Source organism: Copidosoma floridanum, unplaced genomic scaffold, assembly GCF_036245765.1.
Source record: "Copidosoma floridanum isolate Cflo_tuat_1 unplaced genomic scaffold, Cflo_Japanese_pri ptg000021l, whole genome shotgun sequence".
NCBI classification, from domain to species: Eukaryota; Metazoa; Arthropoda; class Insecta; order Hymenoptera; family Encyrtidae; genus Copidosoma; species Copidosoma floridanum.
In genome coordinates, this window is record NW_028321898.1 from 25,622,205 (window position 1) to 25,648,832 (window position 26,628).

At 36.5% G+C, this 26,628-nt stretch overlaps 2 protein-coding genes across 3 annotated transcripts in view; one reads left to right on the forward strand and one right to left on the reverse strand.

Annotated features, from left to right (window-relative positions):
- The window catches only part of exp (expansion), a 119,442-nt gene that overhangs the window by 47,909 nt on the left and 44,905 nt on the right, over window positions 1-26,628 (forward strand). The gene's annotated exons all lie outside the window — the stretch shown is intronic.
- On the reverse strand, window positions 18,097-22,307 carry LOC111643296 (vascular endothelial growth factor receptor 1). 2 transcript variants are annotated; one of them, XM_089594482.1, is made up of 8 exons: window positions 22,203-22,307; window positions 20,410-20,513; window positions 20,173-20,323; window positions 19,667-19,891; window positions 19,450-19,588; window positions 18,979-19,162; window positions 18,557-18,888; window positions 18,097-18,465 (listed from the first exon to the last, which is right to left on the reverse strand). In XM_089594482.1, exons 2-8 carry the CDS (start codon window positions 20,452-20,454, stop codon window positions 18,201-18,203), a joined length of 1,341 nt encoding a protein of 446 aa, XP_089450608.1. In that variant the 5' UTR covers window positions 20,455-20,513; window positions 22,203-22,307; the 3' UTR covers window positions 18,097-18,200. The 2 variants fall into 2 exon arrangements, with proteins under 2 accessions (XP_089450608.1, XP_089450607.1); XM_089594481.1 differs by lacking the exon at window positions 22,203-22,307 and adding an exon at window positions 21,215-21,510.

Here is a 26,628-nt window from a genome sequence, read left to right on the forward strand (position 1 = left end):
TACGAGTAGATACACTATTAAAACGGCACTTTGGGAAAAGTAAATAATATACCATAAACCGAAAGTGAAACGAGTGCTGCAAATTACAATAATTCATTATTTTACAACGTATTAAGTAAAAGCTAAGTGAAAAAAAAAACAAAAAAGAAAATGAGCCTTTGTACGTAAGTACATAGCTTCTTTCTTCGCATGTACCCATACACATCTGCGTGCGAGGCAGCGAAAATAATGATCCTCGTTAATCAGGCAAATAAAAAAAAAAAAAAAAAAAAAAATTACATGTGGGTATATGCGGGGGTGGCGCCAGCTATATTCCACGTTATACGCTCTTCTTCTCTCTTTCTTAGCTCTCGGGAAGGATATATCTTCAATAACGAAGGGAAAATCCTTCTGGTAATCTTTCTAGCACGCGTGGAGGGACACAAGTACTCGTTTATTAGCTTAATGTGAGAGGAAGAGGAGAAAAAAGGAGCAAGGCCGACGAAGGTCACACGGAGAATCTTGGCTTTTATTTTTTATCAATTCTGTTTCTTTTTTTGCTTTTCTGTCTTTGAAATACAGATACAGTGTGGTGAGAGAGGGCCTCTATATTGCTGGTTTTAGTTGGTTTCTCTCATTTTCTTTTTTCTTTTCCTTTTTTTTTGTTCGTCGGTAAAGTTGAGGCTTTACATCTACCTCTGCTTTTTATTCGTTTCATGGTCACACTCAATAAATGTAGGTAAAAACTTAGTTGGGTGATGTTATAGTATTGTGTTCTTACTTTGCCTCGTGACATCTAATAAATATTCTATGTGACTTAATGAGTGTTCCATTAATATATCAGATTAAAAATTTATAGTTTCACTTAGGGAACGAACGTGAATTCAATTTCTCTCTGATTAAAAGTACATTTACTGCAAAGATAATGTTAAATTAAGGCTCTCAATGTACCAGCGATCTATATAATCGGCCAAACTTTGGAAAGGGAAAGAAAAAAAAATCAAGAAACAAGATGCCCAGTTCGTTTCGTTCGTGCGGTCATTTACGCGATCGGCTTGTTGTACCTAAGATGCATAAAAATGTCTCAACGCACGATATCGTGCAAGAGTCCCTCTCATTTAGGATCGAAAAATGCAAATGCCGATTATAAACGAGAAACGCACGCGGTACCTTTGGCTTTTTTTCGCAGTGTACATATATAGATTTACTCCAGGATTACACGAAATTTAAGGAAAAAACGCCTGAAGCATAAAGATACAAACAAACGTTGTTATTTGTACATTCGTTCACGAAAAAGGGAGGAATATGCTTAAACTCGAAGTTCATTAACCCCATGTATCGAGTAAGGAAAAAACTGTAGGGATTAAAAGATAAAAAAAAAAAAAAGACTTGAAATTTCCAATCTTACGCTCGCAATATTTAAGACGATGTTCCCCGTGAGAAATCCCAGATAGCAGCAAGCAAACCCCCTCAGATTGCATTAAAAAGCAGGATCGCGAGTCACGTGCACGCGGTTATTCCACTCTCGCGATGAATACCGAAAATACGATGCCTCTTGCAAAAAAAAAAAAAAAAAAAAAAAGGACCCGTGCATCCACCATTTGGATAAGACGTGCACTCGGCCAAATTTCAGAAAACACTAGAGCACACACGCGTACACGCAAGTAGTTGTGTATGCGTTGGTAAGAGAGCATGAGATTTTTAAAGTCATTAAAATTCATCGAAAGTCCGTCGACATGGGGCAAGCACTTTGCCGTATACGTAGATCATCTACAAGTGTTCCAGCTTTGCATTTTTTTCCTCCGGTCACGAGGGACCGCTTACTGTTGTTGCTTTCGAGCCTCGATCTACTACTCACTCCTCTACTATTTTTTTTCCGTGTTCTCTTGAAGGATTTTTTTTTTGTTTGCTTGTGAAAAATACGTGACGAGCACACGCGAGGATTCGCAGTTTCGTGCCGTATGGTTGCATGCCGTGCGACTCGTGTCCGCGCCCAGGTGAATGAAGATGTTACCTTTTGCAGAGGAACACTGATTTTTTTGATTTGTGAGAGGTGGTGAGAAATCTTTCAAGGCGGATGAGCGTATATGCTTCCGTCCATCATTGTGTTGAAAGAAAAAATTTGAATACAGGCACCACGCTCGCTTTAAACAAGATTTTAATGGCAGGGCATTGCAGTTGGTGACTCATGATGCTTGCAAAAGAAATTGAGATATTTTTTATCCAAAACTGCAACCACATAGACTAAATTGCGTGATTGCTTGTACGGAAAGAGCACGAAAAAATGTATGGGTAATAGTATCTGGTTTTTTCGTTTCACTCGATACTTGATGATGTGTGAGAAACTTTGTTTAAAAAAAGCATCATTTAAATAACCGGTCATACTGATATTGATTTTATTTTTTATGTATTCTAGTTAATCCATATAATCAAAATTCGTATAAACTACTTGTAGATTACTAATGAATTAAAGGATTTTTGTGTCTTCATTTATCATTTTCATGTCTTAATCAATGTGGAAATAAATGATCTGACGATCCAGTGCTTTTTTATCTCTGTATGTATGACTAATGGTATACAACCAAATTCCAATGTTTTCGGCAATATTTTACATGTGATTCAGTTGTGTGGACGCTAAATCATTTTAATATCTCTTTAAAAATTGATTGTAGGCAAAAAAAAAAAAAAAAATAGAAGAAAAGACACATAAATACTCACATGCACTTATTAATCATAAGAGTCGAAAGAATAAGAGGAAATCTGAGAATCCCGAATTCCAAGGGATTCTTATTTCTTTTTATTTTATAGTTTTTTTATTTTTTATTTTTTTTTTATTTTTGAAACTAACTGCAATTAATATCCAAAACGTCAATAAAATTATTTGGCTTCGAAATTCTCGTGGATTAAAATAGTTGTATATCGAAAGGCTAGCTTAAAATTTTTAATTCAAACGAGAATTCAAATGGCATTAAAAAATATTAGATCTACTAGTTTCATTATGCTCTATTTTGTACTTTACTTTTAATTTTATGTGATGTAAAATGTGGAAAAAAACTGTCACTTGAATAACGAAAAAAAAAAAAAAAAAAGAGAGAAAGTCAAGCTATACTGAGAAACAACTAGCTAATGAATATATATATTTTTTTTTAATTTTCTCGAGTGTGTGAAAACAACCAACCACATGATACAAGAATTCGTGGGTCAAGTTCTATTATACTATCAGATCGAAACAACAAGAACAAGTTTCGTATTTATAATGCGTATCGAAAGTCACATTCATTGCTGCAGGCGATAATCGAATGCATAGATATACGATTTCAATACTGATGCCAAACGTCAGCTGTTTGGAATGTATCTTTCCCTTGTAGCACATAGGTTGGCTAATCTCCACCAGCAGGATAACAAAAACGCGTTTACCTTACTCGTGGTGTCCGCGGAAAATAAAAGAGTTTACGCCCAAGAGTCCGCACGTTTCCATGTAGAAAAAAAAAAAAAAAAAAAGTAAAGTATACGAGAGTGTCTTTGCCCTCTTCTCTCCAAAAAAGCTACGGAATTATCGCGGTGGAATTCCAAAAAGAGGAATCCGAGCAATCGCGCGCATGTGCGTCCTAAAAATATACGCGATGCCAAAAAACTCAGCGCCCACGGGCCGAAACTTTTTACGACTCCCCCGGCCCAGTGTACGGGCTTTTGATAAATATTGTTTTTCTCTTCTTATTTTCATCTTCCGACATTCACAGGAGTCGTTGCCAGCAGATCGGCAACTTTTTCTGCAACGAAAAACAAAATCAAAGGAAAAGAGATAGAAAGAGAAAGATATACAAACGGATACTAAAACAACAACAGTCTCGACCTGCTAAAAAGAATACAGCGGTGTAAGAGAAATTAAGAGAGAATTCGAAAAAAAAGAGGGGCTATTTATGGCTTTCCTTGAGAGAGTGTACGTAATTGCCTTTCGATGCACGACGGCGTCAGGGAGAGAACACCTCGCACTCGCAGCTTATCTCTGTAGGCGATGCGTGGGGCTCTCTCCATCGGTTCTTTATTCAATAAAAACCACAATTGACTTTCCTTAACTTTGCTGAAACGGAAACGCCTCAATTATCAAAGTTGCTAAAATATTCTCATTCTAAAAGGCAAAGCCATTTTTTTTTTTTTTTTTTTTAATAAGACAGAGCTTATACATTTTAAGTCGGCATTTAAAATCAGCGCACATACAGTAACTACAATCAATCTTCTAATAGTTTCATATTTTTCAATACCTTTTTTAATACCTTCTAACGTTATTCGTTACTGTCGTACCTATTTTTATCTTTGTAACTTTGAACCTAAAAACTAAGTTTATCCAGGTCAACTTTTCTTATTGTTGTGACAGTCAAATACATAAAACTAGATGTACTTTTACTTGAGCTATAATATGCTATTAAAAAATATTATACAGTTCATATAATGGTTGGCTTAAACTAAATTATAATAATTTACAAATAACTAAATTAAGTGGTATAAAAGATGATAACGTGTATGATACAGTGAAAGATAATCTAATTTTGTTCGAGACGTGACTCATGCGATTACTTTGGAAATTTTACATTTTGACTTCTCATATTTGGTATACCTCCAAGTTTTTCGCCTGAGTTGGTACTTTTTTTGTAAACTGTTGTACCATAAAATGTCCGAAATGAAAGTACAATCCATCCTACTGAAAGTAACTTGTTAATGCCATCTAAAAGAAAAGTCCGTCGTAAAAGTACGTACATACCAACCCAGTGTAAGTAGTCCATGGCAGCACCTCCACCAAACGCTCATTTGTAATTCAAGCCCATCGCGCATGGCCCGTCTCACGCTTTTGAGATCTCAAATTCTCACGTTTCGGACCCAAAGACCATACGTACCTACTCACGAATATCGTCTTGACCATGTCCTCGACTTTGACCTCAATTTTCTCCAATAAATGTTCAAACACAACTATACTCTGTCCCGATGATCCACACGTATGATAGATACCACATGCGGGTTCCCATCCACATGACGAAGCCATACAATGATTATGCCTACTCATGCAAAAAAAAAAATGTGCGTCTCTTTGCGGATGACCGACCTCTCAAGTCTGATGGTATTTTTCGGGGCTGGGAAAGTTAGATGGGAAACGAAACGCTGGACTTGATTTATCACCGCACCTTGAAACAGTATCGGATATACTCAGCTGGCAGATCGATGAATCGAGGAATATAATGCTAATGCCGTGGGCCGGATCTGTAATTCCTGTGCTCTGCTTTCTTTTTTTTTTCCTCCCCCTCTTACAGCAATGCACAGGAAATCGCTTTGCATTTAGACAGAGAGAAATCTTCTTGCTTTGATTGTAAAAGCGTTTCTCTATCAAGCGAATCGAATCCAGAGAAAAAAAAAATAGTATTAGTAACTTTGCTAGTCAATACTTGCCGATCTTTTTTTTTTTTTTTTATCTTTTCCAGATAAAAAAAAAGAACTAAGGAGAAATTAAAGGAAAGTCCCACAGCTCATCTCCCTCTCGGCAAGATAAAAGAAGTAAATCGCACGTAGAAATCTTATAAAACACATGGTTAGGCTCAGCAACTCTTACAGCTAGAGCACGCCGGCGCTTGTACACTGTTGCAGCCGATTGTTTTTTCTAGACCCAACAGATTGATCGATCGGTTGATAAATCGGCCGGTTTATGGACGCTCGCTTCTTGGAAAACGTAAACATAATATATACATGTATATACACTCGTTCTCTGGATAGATTCGATTTCGCGTGCGTACACTTGCCGATGATGGCACTAACTGAGATGTAAACAAGCCGGTGTTTTATTTGCATCCAGGAGCTCTATGTGAAATGTGAGGTGAGATGATCCTTTTTTGCGTACCTCGACGTGATGTGAGGAGATTTATCAATTACGTGTAAAAGAGAGGTAAGGTTGCTTGTGTCAGTGTGGTTATGGTTGTGAAAGATGTAGTGAAGAAATGAGCCGCGGAAAGTTTTGGATGAGATGGATGGTTTTCTCGTCCATGTGAAATTTGCTGCTTACTTGTATGTTTCTTAAGATTCGGATGATTACTGTAGCTGACGTGGATTTTTCCTTTGTATATATATGTACTTGAGTAACTGGTCGACTTGTAATTAATATTTTAATGATACGCTTTGAAATCATAGCACATAATCAGTGTACTTAAATGAGGGTGTGCTTTGATTATGATAATTTTTTTTATCTGGGCGTAAAAGTGGTTCTGTAATGTAGTAATCTACAGCGTTAAAGTTAAAATTAATTAACTTTTCTTCAAACTAATTGCTTCTCCTATCGAAGGATTTACAGAAAAACTATTCTGTAATACACTTCGAGTTGGAAAAAACTTTGGATAAAAACGTAAGCCAATTAATCCTCGAAATCCAACCAAACGAGTAAATTGATCGATTGTTTCATTTACATGTGCAGTAAAAAGTCGTAGCTCGAAATTTCATCGCTGATAAAAAAAAAAAAGTTGTTCCACGACATCGTGAAAATAAAAGTTCCAACCAACTAATTGAGCGAATACCATACTCGAACCGAAACAGGAAAAAATCCCTCGATAAATACACGCTCATTCTCATGAGCCGCAGCCTCGTAATGTACGAACACAAAAGGATGTAACGACACGAGATTTTCATTAAAGGCACCAAAAACAGAATTCCCGACCTATTGACTATGTAGTAATAGCATACACATTCCAGTTCTCATGTGCCCCACCGTACCGAGCACAAACACGATTATTGTACCAAATAACTTATAGATACTCATTGTCATTACGCTATAGTGACCGCAGCATTGAAAAGTTTCCTTAAGCACAACAAAACTCGATAATTGATCTCTCCCTTACGTTACACGTGCACGAGGGCAATTTTCAAAACACAATGTCGACTTCTCTCGTGCATGCGAACTATTTTCGTTGTCCCTTTACGGGCTCTCCTTTTGTCGTCTATTATTCTCTGTCTTTTTTAACGTAAAAATGAAAACAAAAAAAGTTCAGTGCAGAAAGACAGTCAGGTGACATGGTAGATTTCGTTGACGCGACTTCCAAGCCAATCCAGAGATTCAAACGAGAAGGATAGACAGAGTACATTTAAATGCATCGTGGAGCACATTAGAGATCGGCTCGGAATGTCGACGCCCATGTTTGTTAGACCACATTAGGATACCAATGAATATGAGCACAGGGAAATCGAGTCGCGAGATATGGGTCACGATGTTTTCTTTGCTTGTCGCGTGTCCGATTTTTTTTTTTTTTTTTTGCTTTCTTAATCGAGGGTATGGAAATAAGTAAGCGTATCTCACAGTGAGAGTTGGAAGGAAAAAATGTGGCGGGACCGAATGACGGTGTTTATATAGAGGGGCTGGATCGATGGGTTTGACACCATAAGTACTGGTTGCATTGGCATGAAGGGAGAACTATGGTATGGGAGAAGTTTTTGCGCACTCATGCATTTTCATGCTCACGCACGTATGTCAGAACGTGATTTATTATTGGACGTTATTTTGATTTTTCATGGAGGAAACTTTGCGAAGATGATGTAACGTGATATTAATGGTTTCTCCACCTTTTACGATTAAAGTACGTTACTCTCTTGAAAAATGGCCAAAAAAACGTAAAAATTTTGTTTGTTCTTCAATTTGCCAATCTTCAACTTTCAAACGCATCTCTAAACAATCAGTCATATCGTTAACGTCAAAAACGTCAACAAAAATTTCAACCACTTTGTTAAATTTTTATGTCTAAAAATTAGCGAATTCCCTTCCTAAATAGAAATAACCGCACAGACATTTTCCGTCCAAAAAATTCCTGTTTAAGTTGGTAGAACATTTTTATTAAAATCTATAAAGGTATAATTTTTTTGTGGAGTTGAGTGCGATCTCTCTTTTTATCTCTCTAAAAATTAATAGAAATTACATGAGAATCAATACTTTTTTAACATTGGCAAGTATGACACACTAAATTGCCACTAAATAATACGTATGTACCATCTCGTTTCACTAAGTTTGAATCATGACTTTCAATCAGCAAAAACTTGTTTACATCTTTAAATGAAAAATCTCCGTACACGTACTCGTATTTTTTAAACCACGTTTACTTAATTATGCAAAGCACCCTTTTCTTGTCATATCAATGTAACTTTCTTTTTGTTAGGTGAGCTTCTTCGCTAATACGTCACACATATCTATCTATTCCTTTTGGGTACACCGATATTCGTAGCCAAAATTTTATTTTTCGATTTCAATGGGACCGTCGCGAAATCTTTTTTCCCAAAAAACGTCAATCAAACAAATCCGTCGCCCCATCCTCCTTAGCTCCACCTGATATCTCTGTCTCTCCATCTCGAACGTTTGCCAAACCCTCGAATAATTTTACTCGACGACCCTCGAGGTGAAAAAAAAAAAAAAAAAAAAAAAAAGACTGCACGAACGTGGGGTCTGTAACGATGACGATGACTGACCAAGAATTCGTCGTATGGGTAAATCTCCCTCGCAACAAGGGCAGCATCAAGTCCTCCCGTGACCCGCATATTATAACGAGAACCTGTACCACACCAAAACCATAACTCAAACCACTATATGTGTCCACAATACCCATACTCACGTTGCAAATATTCATATTTGAATTTCGCGCTCCGCCTTAAAGGGAGAGAGAGAGAGAGAGAGAGAGACAACGGCCTTCCCAACGACCGCACTAGAAAAGAACGAACAAGAAGACGAGATGTCTGCAAAGGAAGAGATCACCCCATACCCTTACGGCCGTTTTCGTTCTCCTCTCTCAACCTGTTCCCCTTGGGCTTTGGCTGTTATTATTTTCTTTTTTCCTCCTCGACTATCGTGGTCTCTTTTATTCGCGTATCTGCGTACACCCGGTAGGGAGAAAGAAGGAGCCGTACGGCAAATACCGCGTGCAACTCGAAAAGGACTCGCCTAATATACGAGGGGCCGCATTTTGCTGGGCTTTTAAGTCGCTTGGTCGAGCGGACTTTAAATTAGACGCTTTCGCTCCCGAGTGCACGTCGCCAAGGTGTTCCCTCCTTCTTTTGTCCCCCCCCCTCCTGAGAGGGAAAGTTTGTTGACGCTAGCTATTTTTTTGGCTCCTTCATGACTCGTGAGGTCGTTTCGCAACTCACAAATGGTTTGGCCCCTGCAACGATAAAAGAAATGGTGGAAGTGATCGGTTGTGCAAACGAACGCGTTTCCAAACGTGCCTGTGGTCCATCGGCTAAAATAGAGTCCTCAATCTTGATTAACAGATTGACTTGTGTCACACAATTGCGCTCTTTATACACACATGACATAGAGTCCCAATTGAATAACCCTATAGTGTGCCCATTTGTGTGTTTAATGGCAGGTACTTTCAGTCTGATTGAGGATAAAGATCGAACGTCCATACGAGAAACAAAATAATAAGAACAAAGGTCGCAAAGTAGAAAAAAAGGGAGAGAGAACAAAAGGCGGTTAATTCGATACTTTTTTTTTTTTCTAGTCCCTCTCGTTCATCATTCATCGTCGTCGTGCGCTTTCTTCGTGCCGTATATATTATACATCATCGTATCACAGCTCCTTATTGTTTGTTACACGCGAACTGTGGCATAAGTCATCGGTGGTAGCGCTGGTAAACTTTCTCATGATATCATAGGTATGTGTAGCGAGAACGCTGCAGGTTAACTAATTTTTTGTACACGTACCCACGCTCTTGCTCGCTTGCGACACTTACACGCGAGAGAAAGGGGCCATCGAGGCGTATGTACTTACACCGTGCTCGTAAAAGAGCGCTACGCCAAATTGTAAATTGCGCATACATGGCCCTGCCGGAGTGTCTGTGCCATGGACGGATAGATCCGGAGTCGGTGTGTGTTATTGTTACGTAACGGGCATAGCACGCGTGGTTTTCATTTTTGGATAACGAAATGTGGGAAGTAGATTTCGAACGGGTGGAGTTGCTGCCTTTGCTGCGCTGATATGGTTACTTTAATCCTGCGTTACGTGATGCGTTGGATTTTGTTCTGTTGTGGTTACGTTAAGGACAGCCGCATCTGAATTGGTTTAATTGTCAGCTGTGACGAAAGTTTGACGAGCTTTGCTTCTTGGTGAGTGCAGTTTTGATTTGCTCCACTTTTAATCGCATCTCATTGAAATTTTTCGAATAGCAATTATAACGAGAAAGCAAAAGGACTTGGATTTTTTTTTCACACTTTTAATTGTTCATACCACCTGGGTGGTATCAGCCTCGGACATAAATATTTTGGTTGATCCTAGGAAATACCAATCCCCTGAGATTTTATGTCGTCCGACACTAGTCTGGCCTCTTCTTCGATTGAGCAAGTGCGACAGGGGTCGTTAAATCCGTTGCTAGAGCTGTGAAAAAAATTAATGCATTTGTTGTTTTGAATAATAATTTAGCTGAAATTAATAGTCTTGTAATTTTTTTCTACGCTTATCGTTACGATTTTCGTCGAATCCACTTTGAGAAGAAAAAAATGTTGATAAACAAGTGGAGATACGGAATGTCGATGTGACAAGAATGACGATGATTTTCGTCTCTTTTATAGAAATGTTATGATCTGCTCGCAAATATTTATGGTTTTTGTATTGTTTTGGCGTTTTTAATTATCACAGTAAATCAAAGGTTTTATTGCAACTGATACAGGATAAATTGCGTCAGTGTAATATTATTATTATTATCATTATTATTATTATTATTATTATTATTATTATTATTATCATTATTAATATACATGTGAATGTATATATTTATGTACTGGTTAAAATCATCTTCTGTCAACGCCCGTGCTCACTTTTAATGGTATTTCTATTTTTTATCCACCACTACACAAAGGATCCGAAAAATTATCGAGCGGCAAATGAGTAAAACGAAAACCCTAATTAAAAAAAAAAAAAAAATCATGTGATACGTAAGACGTGAAAACACTTGGGCTATAAAAAGGCCCACTTCAACAAGAATTACACTTGAAGAAAAAAAGCGGCATTCTGGCCTGCAACTGTGGCTACCGGTATATAGTATTGTAATACACACTTGCAGCAGTTGATACCCATACACGGTCCTGTGGGCGCAACGATGACTGGACGGGCAAACGGAAGAAGACGAAAAAATGTGGCGGACCGTTATCAAAATAAAAAGTTTGCCAGCGTACATACAAAAACGGCTCTCCACACGGCTCGCACGTATACGTAACAGTACATAATGTAATGCTGCTAACGTATACACTGGGTATGTGTGCTCTTTTATCAGCACACACGTGCGTACACGTGCGTACACTTGCGAATTCTCCAGTTATTTCTTTCTTTGTACTTTATTTTTTATTTATTTTTTTTTTTAATCTCATTCGACGGGGGTGAGAATGGCTTATATTTTCACATATTTTTCTTCTCTTCCTCTCTCACTACATTGTCACGTAGCATACGATTATTCTTCGTGTATTTTTTATCTTAATTTGAAAAAAATTGAAAAAAGATGAAAAATTTAAACATTAAACATTTTTTTTGAAGGTTACAGCAAGTTAAAAAAAACGTATTGTATTATTTGTTGGACCTTTTTTCGAGATCAAGTAATTACATAGAAATGTAAAAAATAAATAAATAAATAAATTGATAATTGAAGAATATAAAAACCATTTTGCAGTTAATAATGGTGTATAGATGTCAGAAAAAATCTAATGAATTCAAATAACTCAATAGCAACTGGAAAAGGAAGAAAAAATAAATGATACAGTACACAAATGTCGCAAGCAGAAATTCCCAACCGGTACCTGTGCAATATGTGTATCGTTTAACGATGTCTCACTAAAAATCTGTACTACTCTATTTTCTACTGTACCAACATCGTATCTTTTTTTTACTGCCACATACCAATTACAAAAAAAAAAATTACACGCTAGGAAATCGCTCAGATTAAAGAAATAATGCCCACGTACGACTACCACTTAGATTCGTCAATTATTTCCGATCCCAATACGCCCCGCGGATCCACTTTCACGTTCAAAGTAATCGTGGCGTTCCTCTCCACTTGGACACAATGGCTACCTAACTTCAAATAACACGTTTCCAGCACCTCAGTGAATTGGCTTCATTGCGAAAAGTTCACATGTTCTCTCCTGTATACTTACCCTTTTGGATTATCCACGAGTCCGTACCTCCATTGTCCATAAACCGACTTACCGATTTTTCAGCCGATCGCGTTCTTTCTTTTCCATCTTTTCAAATCGAAAGTTGACGAAACAACGTAAAGGTCTCGCTATACGCCCGTTACATCGCACATTCATATTCCGAGCATCATTAAGCTGCATTGTTCGTGATACGAGTGAATCCCTTTCTTCGGTCATTTTCTGATTTGGTACGTGGTTTACGCAAGAGCCGATGCATATTGCGTAATTACTGGAGATCACGCGAGAAAATACACCTTTCATTTGCAGCTTGATTGAGTAATTTTGTTTAAGTTTTGATAAAAAAAATCAGATGCTGTACATAGGCGAGGTCATATCAATACCAATCAAACTTGTGTACCTTTAAATTAGATTACGTGTAGGCAAAAGTATATATTGTACGCAGTTCCTTCTGTTGATACGATCTTTTGCAACTCCTAAATCCTTGTACTTTAGTTCAATACTCGAACGTTCATTATATGAACAAATAAATTCGGTTGACTTGCCTCTATACGCACTCAGGTGCCGTTGGCAGGTATATCGCGAAATCTAAAATTTCTGCATTTCCTGTGCCTACAATTAATAAGAACCCACAAGAGAATACGAGGGAAAACCAAGCTCATTTATCACTCTCCTCATACCACTGTACCCCGATCAATTCTCAAATCCGCCTTATCGGCAATAAACACGCGCAAATCGACGATTTTTCCAGACGATCGCCCTGCACACGTGCTGGAACAGCCAGCCGATTCCAGCACGGTAAGTTTCGACCCGAATTCCCCACCCCTCTTTCGTCAAACACGCAAATACGACTCATTAGAGCGCAGAATTTTCGACCTATCTGTTCAACCGATAAGTCCCTTTCCCTCTTGATTCGACGCACGCCATACGTTTGTGTGCAATACCGATTGCGCGACTGCGCAGTAAATCTGTACAGGCTACCATACACACAATACTCAGGAATCGCCTTATCTCTCGAGGAAAGAGACACACGTGGGCGCGATGGATCCGTTCACTTTTCTTCCTTCTTTCTTTCTCCTTTATGTAGGTACACTAATCTGCCTTTTTTTTCTTTCTAGAAATCATCAGTTTGTTCGATACGTTGGACACCCCAGCCTGCTACTGTCACATTATTTTATTTGTTTAGATTGATGGGTTTCATGAGAAAAGAGGGGATTACTTGCTGATCTCCGTTGCATAATACATGGGCACACCTAGAAGAGATGCGAGAATAAGAGAGAAATAGAGTTGGTTCGATGATTTCCAAGTTATCGGAACGATCTAGTTTATGGTACCTCTTTTGTTCCTTTTTTCCGTGTGTATCGTATGGTATGTACTCGATATAATCGATAATACTGTACTTATATTTTGTACACATATAAATCCACGCTAATTTTATTCAATGGCTACTTATTATCTCTTTGTGAGATTCTTACTTTTTCAGATGAGGAGATACGTATATTACATATCTCGTTTTTTCTTTCTTAGTTCTTTAAACTTTATGTGGAGATAATGTGACCATGTCTTATCAGTCACAGCATTAGATGAACGTTATAACTTAGCTTACACTTCAAAGTTATCTAAACTTGGATAAGTATCCTCTATGTGCACTATTAAAATTTGAATTTTTAAATCACGACAGGTTCAAATTAATGAGGTTTTACCATGTCTTTCCAACATTTCGATTATTTAAAAGACTTTGCTGGCTCAATCCTCGAGCATGTATAAAGAAAAAAACATGATACAATAGTTAAAAATGGTACCAACAATTCATGGTGCTGTATTAAATGGCTAAGTAGGGCATGAAGCTTTTCTGAAATGACCCACATACTTACCTACGCACAGTTTATCTCAACTGTATTTCTGCTGTATGGAACAGCTTGGCAATTTGCCTCGTCGTACGGCTGTACCTACACTCCATGCTCCTATAACGTAAGATGCGGCGAGGCGCGCGAACTCAATTCATGCGAATCCGGTGAAAGTTACGACTGCCACTGCTTATTTCGATGCTAGCTGCTCCGGGCGCTCCTCCATCCACGCATGCCTACACGTACATTTTTGCACCGTAAATGCACACCCAACCCATACACAGAATGTGAAATCTTAATTGTCGACCTTGAACTTATTCACGTATTCATGTGCAAACGCATCGTGGTCTACACGTTTATGGGTACGTGATTAGTTCATGATATTATGATTTGGGGGGAGCTCTTGTTAAGGGATTACAACCACACTGGTATTAAATTTAATACATTTTTAGTGAGTACTTGAATAATCTGAAGAGTTCGATGGACATTCTTGGTGTGAACTTGAATCCCACGTTTCCTAATTTTTTTCCAGCTCACTTGTAGTACGAGCAGAATGTTTAGCATTTCATTGAAACGTCACTAGCGCTGTGACCAATCTTTACACGAAACGAAAAAATACAAACATTTATGAGTACTTTATGCGTTTATTCTATCTAATCTCGTACATAGCTTGCATGTAGGTTGATAGCATTCGTATACCATTCAGTTCCATTGAACATCACAGCACAGGTGGTCATGTATGTATACATGTATGTATCCATTTATGGAATTGCAACAAAACTGCCAGCAATAGTCAATGTACGTTGCAATGATTGTAAAGCTTTTTCCATGAAATATACGTATACTCTCAAGGGTGTAGAGACCATAGAGAGTGCATTAACCTTGTGTACTTGTGTAAGTAGGTACGTGCTTATAGTCATATCGAGCTCTCTCCCCCTTTGGTAACAAAGCATACATCACGAAGAAAATTTGATCGGCAACGCTTTCGGTTGATTGAAATCTACGTACCGACTGTCACGATTCCACAATTTTCGCCTTGCACAGCGAAGCCTTAGCTCTTTCTCTATGTGCTTTCCTACAATTGTAGGCATGTACGCTATGGTCACCATAAATGTACAAAGTAGGTAGGTACACGGATAATGAAGTACGTACAGCAATCCTACCGGTATATAAGCGACAAAGTGACAGATTGGAGGTACATAGAAGAATACGTATAGGTACATGCATACACGTTAACCTGCGGAAAGGAAGAACTACACAACTATATTATCTACTCCTACCAATTTGCAATCCCTGCGAGACGCCACATCGTTCCAACAGATACCTATACACGTATGCCAATTTCGCGTACGGCTCCACTCTGTAATTCCATTTTCAGGTCTATATAGTTACAAGTATCCCTCACTCGATATTCACTTTCACTCGTGTAGTAACCATTTCATGTATCCCTCAGTACGTAACAACACGCTCTTGATCTTTCTGGGTAAACGAATAGGCGATACTTCGGGGAAAAATGCCCGTAGGGGGATCGTGAAGATCGAATTTTCATATCCACCATTTATCATTAATGGCCGCGTTTATTTGTCCGTCATGAAGTGTTGAAACGATTTCTGTTTTTCTGTATCTTTGAGATACAACATTGAATAATCTGTTCTCTGTTGAAAAACCACTTCTTACCATTCTATCTGATATATTAGGCAATAAGTGTAATAAATAATAGGCACGCACTTACTTTATGAAATGTATACGAATGAGTCATAATTACTATTCTTTTTGAACGTATACACACGGACCTCGTACTTGTCTCAGATAAGTGAACTAAGGGAATTACAATTTTAATTAAAACAAAGAAACTTTTTAAACCTTTTGTGACTCTTTTTTTTTTCATTTTCCTTGCCCATATAATAAATTATTCTCTACCTAGCAGTACTGTAACTGAACCTTAAAAATTTCACCAACAAGTAAGCAAAGTGTATGTGCGTTTGCTTATACCGAAAATATCAGAAATATGTAGGTACAAAAAAAAATTTGTATCTTTGTAGTAACTCTATACATACATGAACCCAAATCGAATGAGGATCGGATGAGGAAGTCAGAAGTATGGTTACATATGATCAATCGTTTCCGGGATCGATTATACCGAGCGGTACTCCCTACCCTTACAAAACGCAGACCACCAACATAAGACTCAACACAAGCTTGCACGTAGAAACATCATCGTTTCAATGATATTTTCTTACAAGCTGTGTGCGTGTGTATGCTCAAGCAGCAACAGGGCGACCGTTTTGGTTTATCTTTTTTTGAGTTACACACTGTAGACTTGCTTATCGATTCCTTGTACAGAAGTATTCTGGGCTTGGGCGTATGCCCCTTTGTACGAACGAGGTGGAGAAGAGACAGCGAGGAATAAGGAGAGAATCCCTTAGCCAGTTTCGATTATGTGATGGTGATAATAAGAATAGTAATAATAATAGCGTAATAGCTTGTTTTTTGGCATAATTTTATGTACATACCAGTGCTTCGTAGATCTTTGCAATTTTGATAAAAGTTACCATCCAAGTTATCCTACATTATATTTATTCCTCTATAAAGTAAACCATAAAATTTAAAATACTCTTGTAAGAACTGTCTTTTGAAATTATCATCCTTTGAGACAGTACATTTATTAAATGTATACAGTAAAACTGTAAAACTGAAACCATATCTTTGCTTTCAAAGGCAGTATCATCTTTGTACCAATACCTAATGATTTACAATCAATAATATTTCATAAAAAAAAAAATGTTTACCAGTACAAAGAGTACAATCCAACAAACAAAAAAGTGATCTACCACTTGACACTTTAACGTTTTAAATAGATAAGTGAATGCATAAAGTATATTATATCGCATTATCTTGTTTCTACTACAAAAACCATGTCTTTTTCTTAGTTATATATTGCTAAAAAATTTTAAAGAAACTTAACTATAAATTAATCATCGTTTCAATATTTTTTTGTTCCAGGTGAGTCCATTGAATGCTAATTTTCTTCCACGAGCGAAATAACCATCAACTCCTTTCTGATAAACAGTAAGTGTATGTGTAAACAATTTTTTAGTTTTTTTATTGCAATCCATGTTAAAATAATTAAATTAAAACCAAAATCTAAAGTAATACCAAACATGTCTTTTGCAAACATAAGTATAGATCAACAGCTTTGATATTGCGATCTTTTCTTGACTTTCCTCCTCTTCAAATCATCCTCCTAAATTAATGTGGACTAAATGTTGCCTTTGTGTTATAGTGATTGAACCAGCAAACAGTCTCGATTTCATAGTTAGCTGGCTATAATAAGCACTTACAACTGCTTCGTAGATACATGTGTCTGTATCTCATCAGATTTTCCATATCCAGGGCGTACTTGGCTCCCTTACCGGTAATAACACCATACATTCGCTAGCTTGTATGTTTAACCTGAACAGTCATGTGTCCGTATGTATGAGTTAGTTCGAGAATAATGAGGTGAATGTGAAATTTTTCCTTAGATATTCACCAGTTTTAATATAAACTTTGAAAATCAGATCCCTTGAGCCTACATATATCGAATATAGAGTGTGACGCGCTTCATCGTCTACCTATATTAAGGAAAAGATATAGGAGGAGATAGAGGTAGATATGTGAAAATATGCATGTATCCAGAATCAAAGGCTTACTTGCACGATGATGAGAAAACTTTACTTTTTACAGATTCAACCCTGCAATTTTTACTATTAGTGCTTGGTAACTTTGATATCCAGTGGGTTGTGGTTTATACAGTACGTAATAACAGTGACAATGGTAATGATTATGAATCTATGTACAGTGTCTTAAAATCGTTAGATACAATTGAGGTAGAGATTTGAATTTTGATGACATATTATGCTCGTAGATGTTTAGTGACACCTTAAACTAATATAAAACCCCGAGATATTTCGTGGAAAGAATAGAGGAACTGTGATAACTTTATTGTAGTTTATAATAGTAAGAGTTTCAGTAGCAAGCAGTTGAAATAATAGCTGTATATATACTTGATTTGAATGCTAGAAATTTTATATTTTGCTGTGGAATGCAGTAGTAATGGATAAAGTAACAGATGGTTTTGAAAATGCTTTATTCTAAATTATTAAAATTATCATTATAATTACTTTATTGAAACACAAGTAATTAAAACTTCATATTAAATGTCGTAGAGTTGAATTTCTTCAATTAATAACGACCAGACAAATCAATGTTCATATAGATACTCTGGGGTGGGATATGTGTAACAATATCCGGTGATGCCATCATGGCTAGATAGTCTTTCTTTCCTTCCAAAGCCTCTAACTTGTTAATATTCTCATTAATGTGGTTTAGTTTCATCAAGTAAATTCTTACGTCATCATCTAAAAGCTTGCCCATGATTCGAACTAGTTCTGTAAAAGATGGCCTCGAAGTTGGCTCGGCCTGCCAGCAACGGAGCATGATATTGTAACTGAAACAAAAACAAATGGTCTAAAATATTAATCTGAAGAGATAAATTTTGAATTAAAAAAACATGTATAAACAAAATAGTAAATAATCACATATAATTGTTGGCATATATGGGCTTTTCCATCCTGTAACCCATGACCAGATTTCGATACATATCTTGTCCGTTCATGTCTAAATAAGGCGTCTCTGCGAGTGAAAATAATTCCCACATTACTACACCAAACGACCAGACATCGGACATTGTAGCGATGATCCCGTCCCTGATTGCCTCAATAGACATCCATTTGGTTGGTGCTGGTCCTTTATTACTCTTACTACAGTGGTCGGACTCATAGGTTATCTTAGAAAAACCGTAGTCACAAATCTTGACAATGTTATTATCCGCCAGTAAAATATTTCTGACAGCCAAGTTACCGTGTGCAACCTTTGTGAGCGTGTGTGTAAATGTACAGATAAAACGATAAAGTCCACACAGACAAGGAAAAAAAAATTTGTCATGTAAATTTGTACGTACTTTTCTTTTGGATATAAACTCCATTCCGCAGGCTACTTGAAAGGCCCAGGAAATAAGATCCTGGGTGCAAATTGACTTGTGGTCCATGTTACCTGATTGAGAATCACCGCAGATAGAGGCATCATTGAGATCCATCGACTTATCAAGAGGGTACTTATCAGTGCAATGGATGACGGGCTCATTCCTTGAAGACAAATTATGTAGTGTACATGTGGCATATTTCAACACGATAACAAAACAATAAAAAAAACCATATGCAACCCTTAAGATTCGTTTCTAAAGTTTAACTTTTTTTCAACTCAATTTGTGTTTTATTATTATGGATACTTAACGCTATGTACATCATATTTTATTTTAATTATTTTATTATTACATTATTATATTATTCAAAGAGTATCATTCTTTAATAAAATCATGCGACAAGTATGTAATCTCGTAATAGGTTTAGTTATTGATTAGTAGAACAATTACCTCTTTGAGATTTTTCTAATTGATGAATCGATTTTTCCAGTAGATGGATCAATTTGATCTATGTAAGTTTTACGGTGATGCAATAGATGATCTTGCAAATTTCCAAATCTACAGTGCTCTAGAATTACCAGCAGTTCCTCTAAAATATGTAAAATTGGTTCTAAGATTAAAGGAATTTATCGTCATTTTTACTTAAACTGGCGTTATAAATCCTCACGTTTGTAGATATTTCTTGTACAGGCACCTAGAAGATTCACGACATTCAAATGCTTTCCTAGATGTGTCATGATTTTCAACTCGCTCATCAGGGCACGAGTGTAGAATATATCTGCATTTTTAGGGATTATTTTAACGGACACCGTTGTAACGGACTCATAGGCACGGATCCCGTAAGCTTTCGCCTTCATTACGGCCCCAAAATGTCCATTTTCTAATTGTTTCTCTTTAATTTGTGAATTAGATATAAGTTTTTCATCAATACATATTATCAATTTAAAAGAAGAATGAGTCGATTTCACTTATCTAATACAAAAGGGGTCAATTCAACTTTTTAGGGTGTATGACACAACTCAGTTTTAGAGTAAAACTGTAACTTTCATTTCTCAGATATCTAGTTTCCTGTCATCCCAAAGTTAAATTAACCTATTTCATATTGTAAAGCTGATTTTTCGCTCCTTTCTTCGGCATAAATTTTCTTAATCTGATAATTTTATAAATTCATACTTAACACAATTTTTTTTCTGGGGAATTCCCACTTTATGTCGTATGGGAGAAGCGCTGCTTGATCGTGTACAGTGAGATCAGGGTTTATCAGATTAGGTGCTCCTTTCTCGAAGTACTCGAGGTCAGCATCTTCCTCCTGTTTGTTCTTCAGCTTTAAAATTTCATAAAATTATGTAAAAGTTCTCTATTAAATGTTTAAATCTTACAAAGATATAAAAGAAATAAAATTTTACTTACTCTATTCTGCCTTAGTCTAAGGCAATAGTTAATTAAAATAAACATGAGAATAACAATGAATAACCAAGCACTCAAGTAGATTTGATGGAAAAAAATTCCAACTCCTGAAATCAAAACAACTTCTTTTAATAACATTATTTATGTCATGAACCTTGGAAAATAAAAAAAAATTAGTTCTTACTATAGCCTTACGTAAGACTTGCACAAGAATACTTACGAGACTCTGGTAGACATATTGAAAGCTGTGGCAGTCACACGCTATATATGAGTCAGTCTTTTGAGCAAGTCTTATGCACTTTAGGTTATCTTAATGCAAGCTAATTATGATAGATTTGAAGTTGACTTGCGATGGATGTAAGATTTAGCTTTTACGCAAGTCTTATGCAAGTCTTTTTCGTATCTTTTGAACACCTTACTTACCTAACCAATACCTGGTTCAATTACTTTTTCCTTAATATAATTAATATTTCGACATTTGTCTCACTGCAGAGTACTTTAATCGAGACTAATTTCTAATCAAATTTATATTTCTTACTAATTTTTTTAATACATTTAGAAAGTTTTCCTTATCTAGTTTTCTTTGTACTACTCTATGTTGTTGCTAAGGTATAATAGAAATGGATTATTCAACATTACTTGGTTTCAGTCGATGCGATTTCTTGATTCTCAGAAAGTGGATATCAACTACGTACTGTAGCAAATTTTGCAAAAACGTTCTATTTGATTTACGTGTGGACTATCTTTACGTACACAGAGAATAATAGCTATCGATAGAATAAGTGTACATCTATTTTAATCAACTTACCTAACAAGAAGCTCAAAGTAAAGAGCAAATATTTCCACTGCAGAAACATTGTAATCTATTAAAACTTGACTCTTTTATTAGTAGACTATAATTCGTAACAGTGGCTGCGCAAAGGTTTGGAAAAAAATAAAGGAAAGATTTTTGAGATGATGAAGTAATCACTTCTGATGGCGTACTAAAAGGTGTGTGCTTTCAGTACACAACATGGATACCAGTGACTAAGTCGACACCGAGAAGGTATTCACGGTAAAAACTGATGTAAAGAATATCGAGTAGAGGGGCTAGGATAATCTAAGTTAACGATAGTGATTAAGATAAGAAGTTTACAATATCAGGTAATTAAAACTAACGATTACAAACTGAAATAAAAAGGGAGGTCGGTATACATATCCTAAGTCTAAAATATTCAAGTATTAAACGATAAATCGTGCAAATCTAGGATATGCAGATGTGAAATATCTAGAATTTTAAATATCACTGCTTGATTATCTACTATATTTTATTTCCACTTATAAATGTATTGTCCTGATAAACACGTCAATAAACTATTCGAGGTGGTTCCAAAAATCTGAAAGGCTATTTTGTGTTTAGTATAAGTACTACGGTCATTAAGAATCCAAAAATATGGATTTTAGAGATATCCTTATTAGGTTTGAACACCATTTCCAAGAAACATAGTTTATATTAAAGAAAACCTTCTTTTCTGCATGTCAACTAAAATAATCATACATCATCGTCTATGCAATCAGCTTTACCCAATTGTTTAATGCATTTCCAATATGCAAGAGGCCTTCACAAAAGACATATTATTCAACTCAAAAGAATAATTGAAAATAGATCTTATTCCACAATTTTTCCAACTCTTATCAACACGAACCTTATGGATTTTGTAAGTACGTAACAATTCTAATTCCACTATTGGATTTACAATACATCGATGATTAATTTGAAAAGCATATTAAATAGACTTGATCATTTTTCGACTCACCAGTACGTAGAAATAAGTTCAGCCCAACAGAAAGTTATGTTTAGGGTATTTATTCGACTCGTATCTCAAAAGACAAAAGACAACTACGACAAGTTATCAGTGAAAAAAAGGAACTAAACAGTTCAGAGAATGGAATATTACTGGCTTAAACTAAAAACTACTATACGACGATAACGGTAACTCCAAAATTGTTGGTCTACTTCGCGTGCAGGTCACGTGAGCTTATTTAAAATTAATTCTTGCAACATTCAAGCGATATGGTAACTTTTCAGAATTTTTGATGAAGTAATGAGTGTAGACAGCTTTTTGTTTTTTCAAGCTGACAAACAACTTTTACTCCAAATTACAGATAAAATATTTGTCATTTTTAGTCGAAACTTGTAAAAGACTCTCGTCCATTTTTAAGTATTTCATCATTTGGAAAATTATCTAGATTAGAATGTTCTACGTATTTTGGATACAAAAATAAAATAACTTACAAGACTTTACAACATACATGATCCATTATACTAATATTTGTAGCATCACAAAAAAAAATTCATAGCTAATTCTTTTGGACTTGCACGCACATCATTCGATTTGCAGTGTTGATAATCACACTGTAGTACTACAGGTCATACTACAGGTACTGTCTCTGGTTTTCATGCCTGAAAAATCTCATTTTTATTTTTACATTCATACGAAATGTGCGTAGAAAAATAATGGGATACAAGTCAAATTTCTCCTTTGCAAATGAGATCCTTCAAATCTACATTTGCGCACATAAAGTATAGAGTAAGATACGCCAGATCTTCTAAAGGAAATACATATGAGGGGTTAGAGGCAAGTGTGTGAAAGTGTAGATGTACACATAGACCAACAGACTTACTTTCTCGGTGTTGAGCCAACTTCACTTTCCAAAGATTGAAGTCTGCAATTTTCGCTGCTGGTACTTAATAACTTTGATACAAAGTGAGTCATATGGTGCATACAAACGATAGCAATGGCGATGATAATGGTTTTAATATTGGGTATACCCTTCCGTTTGGCCACTTTACGTGTAGTCATTTTATAAGTAAAAATACAAAGTATCAGACAGAAAATACAGATTAAGCATTTAATTTTTAGTTGATTACTTTTTTGGTTTATTAAAAAAAAAAAAAAAAAAAAAAAAAAAAAAATCACCCTGGAAGACTTTCATTCCTTTCCAAGAAAAGCTCTATGGTATTTCAATGCATAGGTCTGCAAAATATATGGTACCTAAGAATGCCTTAGACGAAGGTTAGAAAGAGAGGGAGAACGACTGTGGCCTGGAATATTGATGCAACACCACGCACGTGCATCATACACATAGCTTCTCGGTGATTGTTGTACAGAGAGCGAAGAATCCCTTTCTTCTTCTTCTTCGTCCTTTTCTCCCTCTCCCCGTCACCCACACACGTGTATACACTAGCATCCGTCGACTGCGATTCCGTAACCGCATTTCGATCACATGTCTAATCATTTCGAAAGCATAACACATGTACACACTACGACTCCTCTCTCTCTCTCTCTCTTCACTCGCTAGGCTCAGATCTCTTTTTAATGAATAAAAAGATGGTTTGAATTAATTGCGAACGTTCGCAGGAAAATATTTTTCTTGGTCTTCTAGGCTCTGCTTTTCAGCGCTCCTGCCAGCACACGTGTAATTGATCTATTTCAGGGATCTAGAATCAATGGTCGTAAGTGCATACAGAAATGCGATCTATGCAGCCCAGAATAAAAGAACCATACAACAGCCGTGGCTGTGGATGCATTGTTATTTTCGTTACACGTAATTGAATGTGAAACAAATTGGGCCTCTCTTTTCTTGCAACTCTAGAGCGTCGATTGCATAAATCGGCATCTTTTAGTTTTTGTAGCCCACTCGAGATACTCCAATTTTTGTTTTCTTCCTGCGGTGACTTTGGAATCAACCGTTTGCTGGTGCGCCTATAGGGAATTTCTCTTGAAATCAAACTTTTCTTCCATGTAATGAGGGTCCAGTTGGTTGGTAGCCACGAAAGTTTTTATGCTGCCCATGACAGGGTCCAAAAAATATCAAGCGTTTATTTTCTTCTTGAGAGATACAACTGTTAACATTCGTGAATAAATACAGATGAACTCTTTTTTTTAATTGATGTATTTTAGAAAGATGTTCATCGTTATTTTAATTTTCTTTTATTCTTTAGATGTGATGTGACCTTCACATTATAAAATATATTTCTCATGCATTTTATAAGAGACCATCTTCAACCGATAAGCTAATATCAAGACTTAGTCGAGAATGTTCAGAAAAATTTATTCTAATGACATCAGGCATTTTTTTCACAAATGAAGCGCTCGTGTGTTTCTAACTAAACTTCGCTAAAGTTCATTGTTATCTTTTTATCAGTAACGACATAAAATAATTACCAAAAAAAAGTAAAACACATTTTAAAAAATTTTTTATGTGAAACATGCGCCAGTGATTTTATCACTATCTTGTTGTAAGCGTCATTGAAACTACTTTAGATAAAAAAAAAAAAATTTCCAGCCGATGCCGTTTGCTAAAAAAATTACAGTGCTTTTAAAACTAGAAAAACTCCAGCTCAGAATTGAGTACTTGATAATTTAAAAATTAATTTCCAAGCCGATTTAGTTCTAAACTCCCTACAAAAACTGAATAGCGTTAATTCATTGATTTCCATAACGATTTGCTTCAACTTTTATTTCCTGTTCTAACGAGAGTACACGTTAAAATGCCCGTTAGTCTCGTCACTCGCGCCCGCGTACACATCATCATAAAGTCAAATGGACTCTTTGCTGCATGCAACGTGAGCACCACCCCCGCCTTTCTCCCATAGCTCAGCCCAAACTTTTTCTCTCTTTCTCAACACAGCGCGCTCCCCATTCTACTTTTCCAAGCATTTTTTACACTCTCCTTTATGACTTTATTACATTCCCACCTCCTCGGAAATGCAACACGTACACCTCACGAAAGTTGCCAGTTTGTCTTACTCTACTTCGCGCACGTCGTACATAACTTTCTTACAACTTTCCTGCGGCTCCTCGTGCCAGTTGTGCAGTACAGCTGCTTTGGGTTTTACGGCGCAATACAATTACCACAACGACTCTTTTACGTTATCATTCGTAGCAAAAAAAATAAATAAATAAAATCAATTCCATCCTAAAAAAAGATTGCGCAATCCTACAAATTTGCCGTCCGATTTTTCTCGCAGAGGAAAATTTTCGAGCGCGCCAGTTTAGCAACAGGGACGATCGAGCGCGGCGTCTCCGGTATATATATACCCTCGGCAGCTCGTCATCTTCACGTTCCCAACTCTCCGCTCGCTATTAATCTCAACTCGTTGCGTTGCAGAAACTTTAGAGTCGCTCGTTGCTCGCAATGCTGCATTCGCTCCACTTTGCATGCTCTCACTTTGAGCTGTGATCGCGATGAGCGAGATCGAGTTTGCGAAAGTGCGAGGCGCGTTTTGAAACTGCACTGGCAATGTCGAAGATGAACGGGAAAGTATCCTGTGCGTGTGTATTATCTCGACTTTTCTTTTTTTTCAGAGACACTGCGATGATCTCTAAGGGAGCGAGACTACCTTTGGTGCAACGCGTCATCGGTGCTCCTAAGTTGTTTCTATTATTGTATCGCGAACGAGATACGAAGAAAGAAAAAGAAAATCCGTCGACTAATTGACGCCATAACTGAGAAATGATTCGCAATGCGAATTTTTTATGTATCTTTTTTTGTCTCTTCGGGTTGTGTCGGAGAACACATGTTCATCCGTGCTCGCGAGACTTTGCGTTTGATTTAAGTTGAATTATTTTCAGTATTTTTTATTTGTTGTTAGTTATTAGGCTAAAAAATCAGATACCAATGCATACGTTTATCCTTTACCAATATTTTAATAAGCATATACCGTAATGATTATATTTTTTATGACACCAATATACGAGTTTCCCTTGGTCTTTAACATAATATTAATTTGAGAAAAAAATTGATACATTCTTCAAAAGAAGTAAATTTTAATTGTGAGGTTCTAAATAACTTGCTGATCAATTTAATATGATCCACAAAATTGTCTCTGTTTATATATTTACTTTTTTTTTTCTTTTTTTTTCCAGGCAGTATATTGCACACGTTTCCTCCATTAGCGTCGATTTCACTTCGGCTTTTCTCACGCAAAGCGTGCGCGTACATGTGTCGGTGGTGCGAGAGAATTCCCCTTACAAAATCGAGCGTAAGTCATCGAGTGCGTAGATGTTAACTCTATATAGTAGTAAATGGAGAAAAAGAAGGCCAGATTTTTTCGAGGAATTTTAATGGTCTTCTAATTCCCATAGGTTTTCGCGCGCGAAACGATGTCTTTTTCATCATCATCAGTTTTTTCTTAACTAGAGGCCAGCTATTTTTATGACTTATTTCACGTGAGAA

Excerpts from the sequence above, each read along its gene's own strand:
- LOC111643296 (XM_089594481.1), bottom strand. The coding sequence starts at position 21,263 with ATGTTTCTGCAGTGGAAATATTTGCTCTTTACTTTGAGCTTCTTGTTA. Across the intron at positions 20,514-21,214 it reads TACTTTGAGCTTCTTGTTAG|GAGTTGGAATTTTTTTCCAT; the intron begins GTAAGTTGATTA and ends TTTTGATTTCAG. Across the intron at positions 19,589-19,666 it reads TACAAGAAATATCTACAAAC|AGGAACTGCTGGTAATTCTA; the intron begins GTGAGGATTTAT and ends TACATATTTTAG.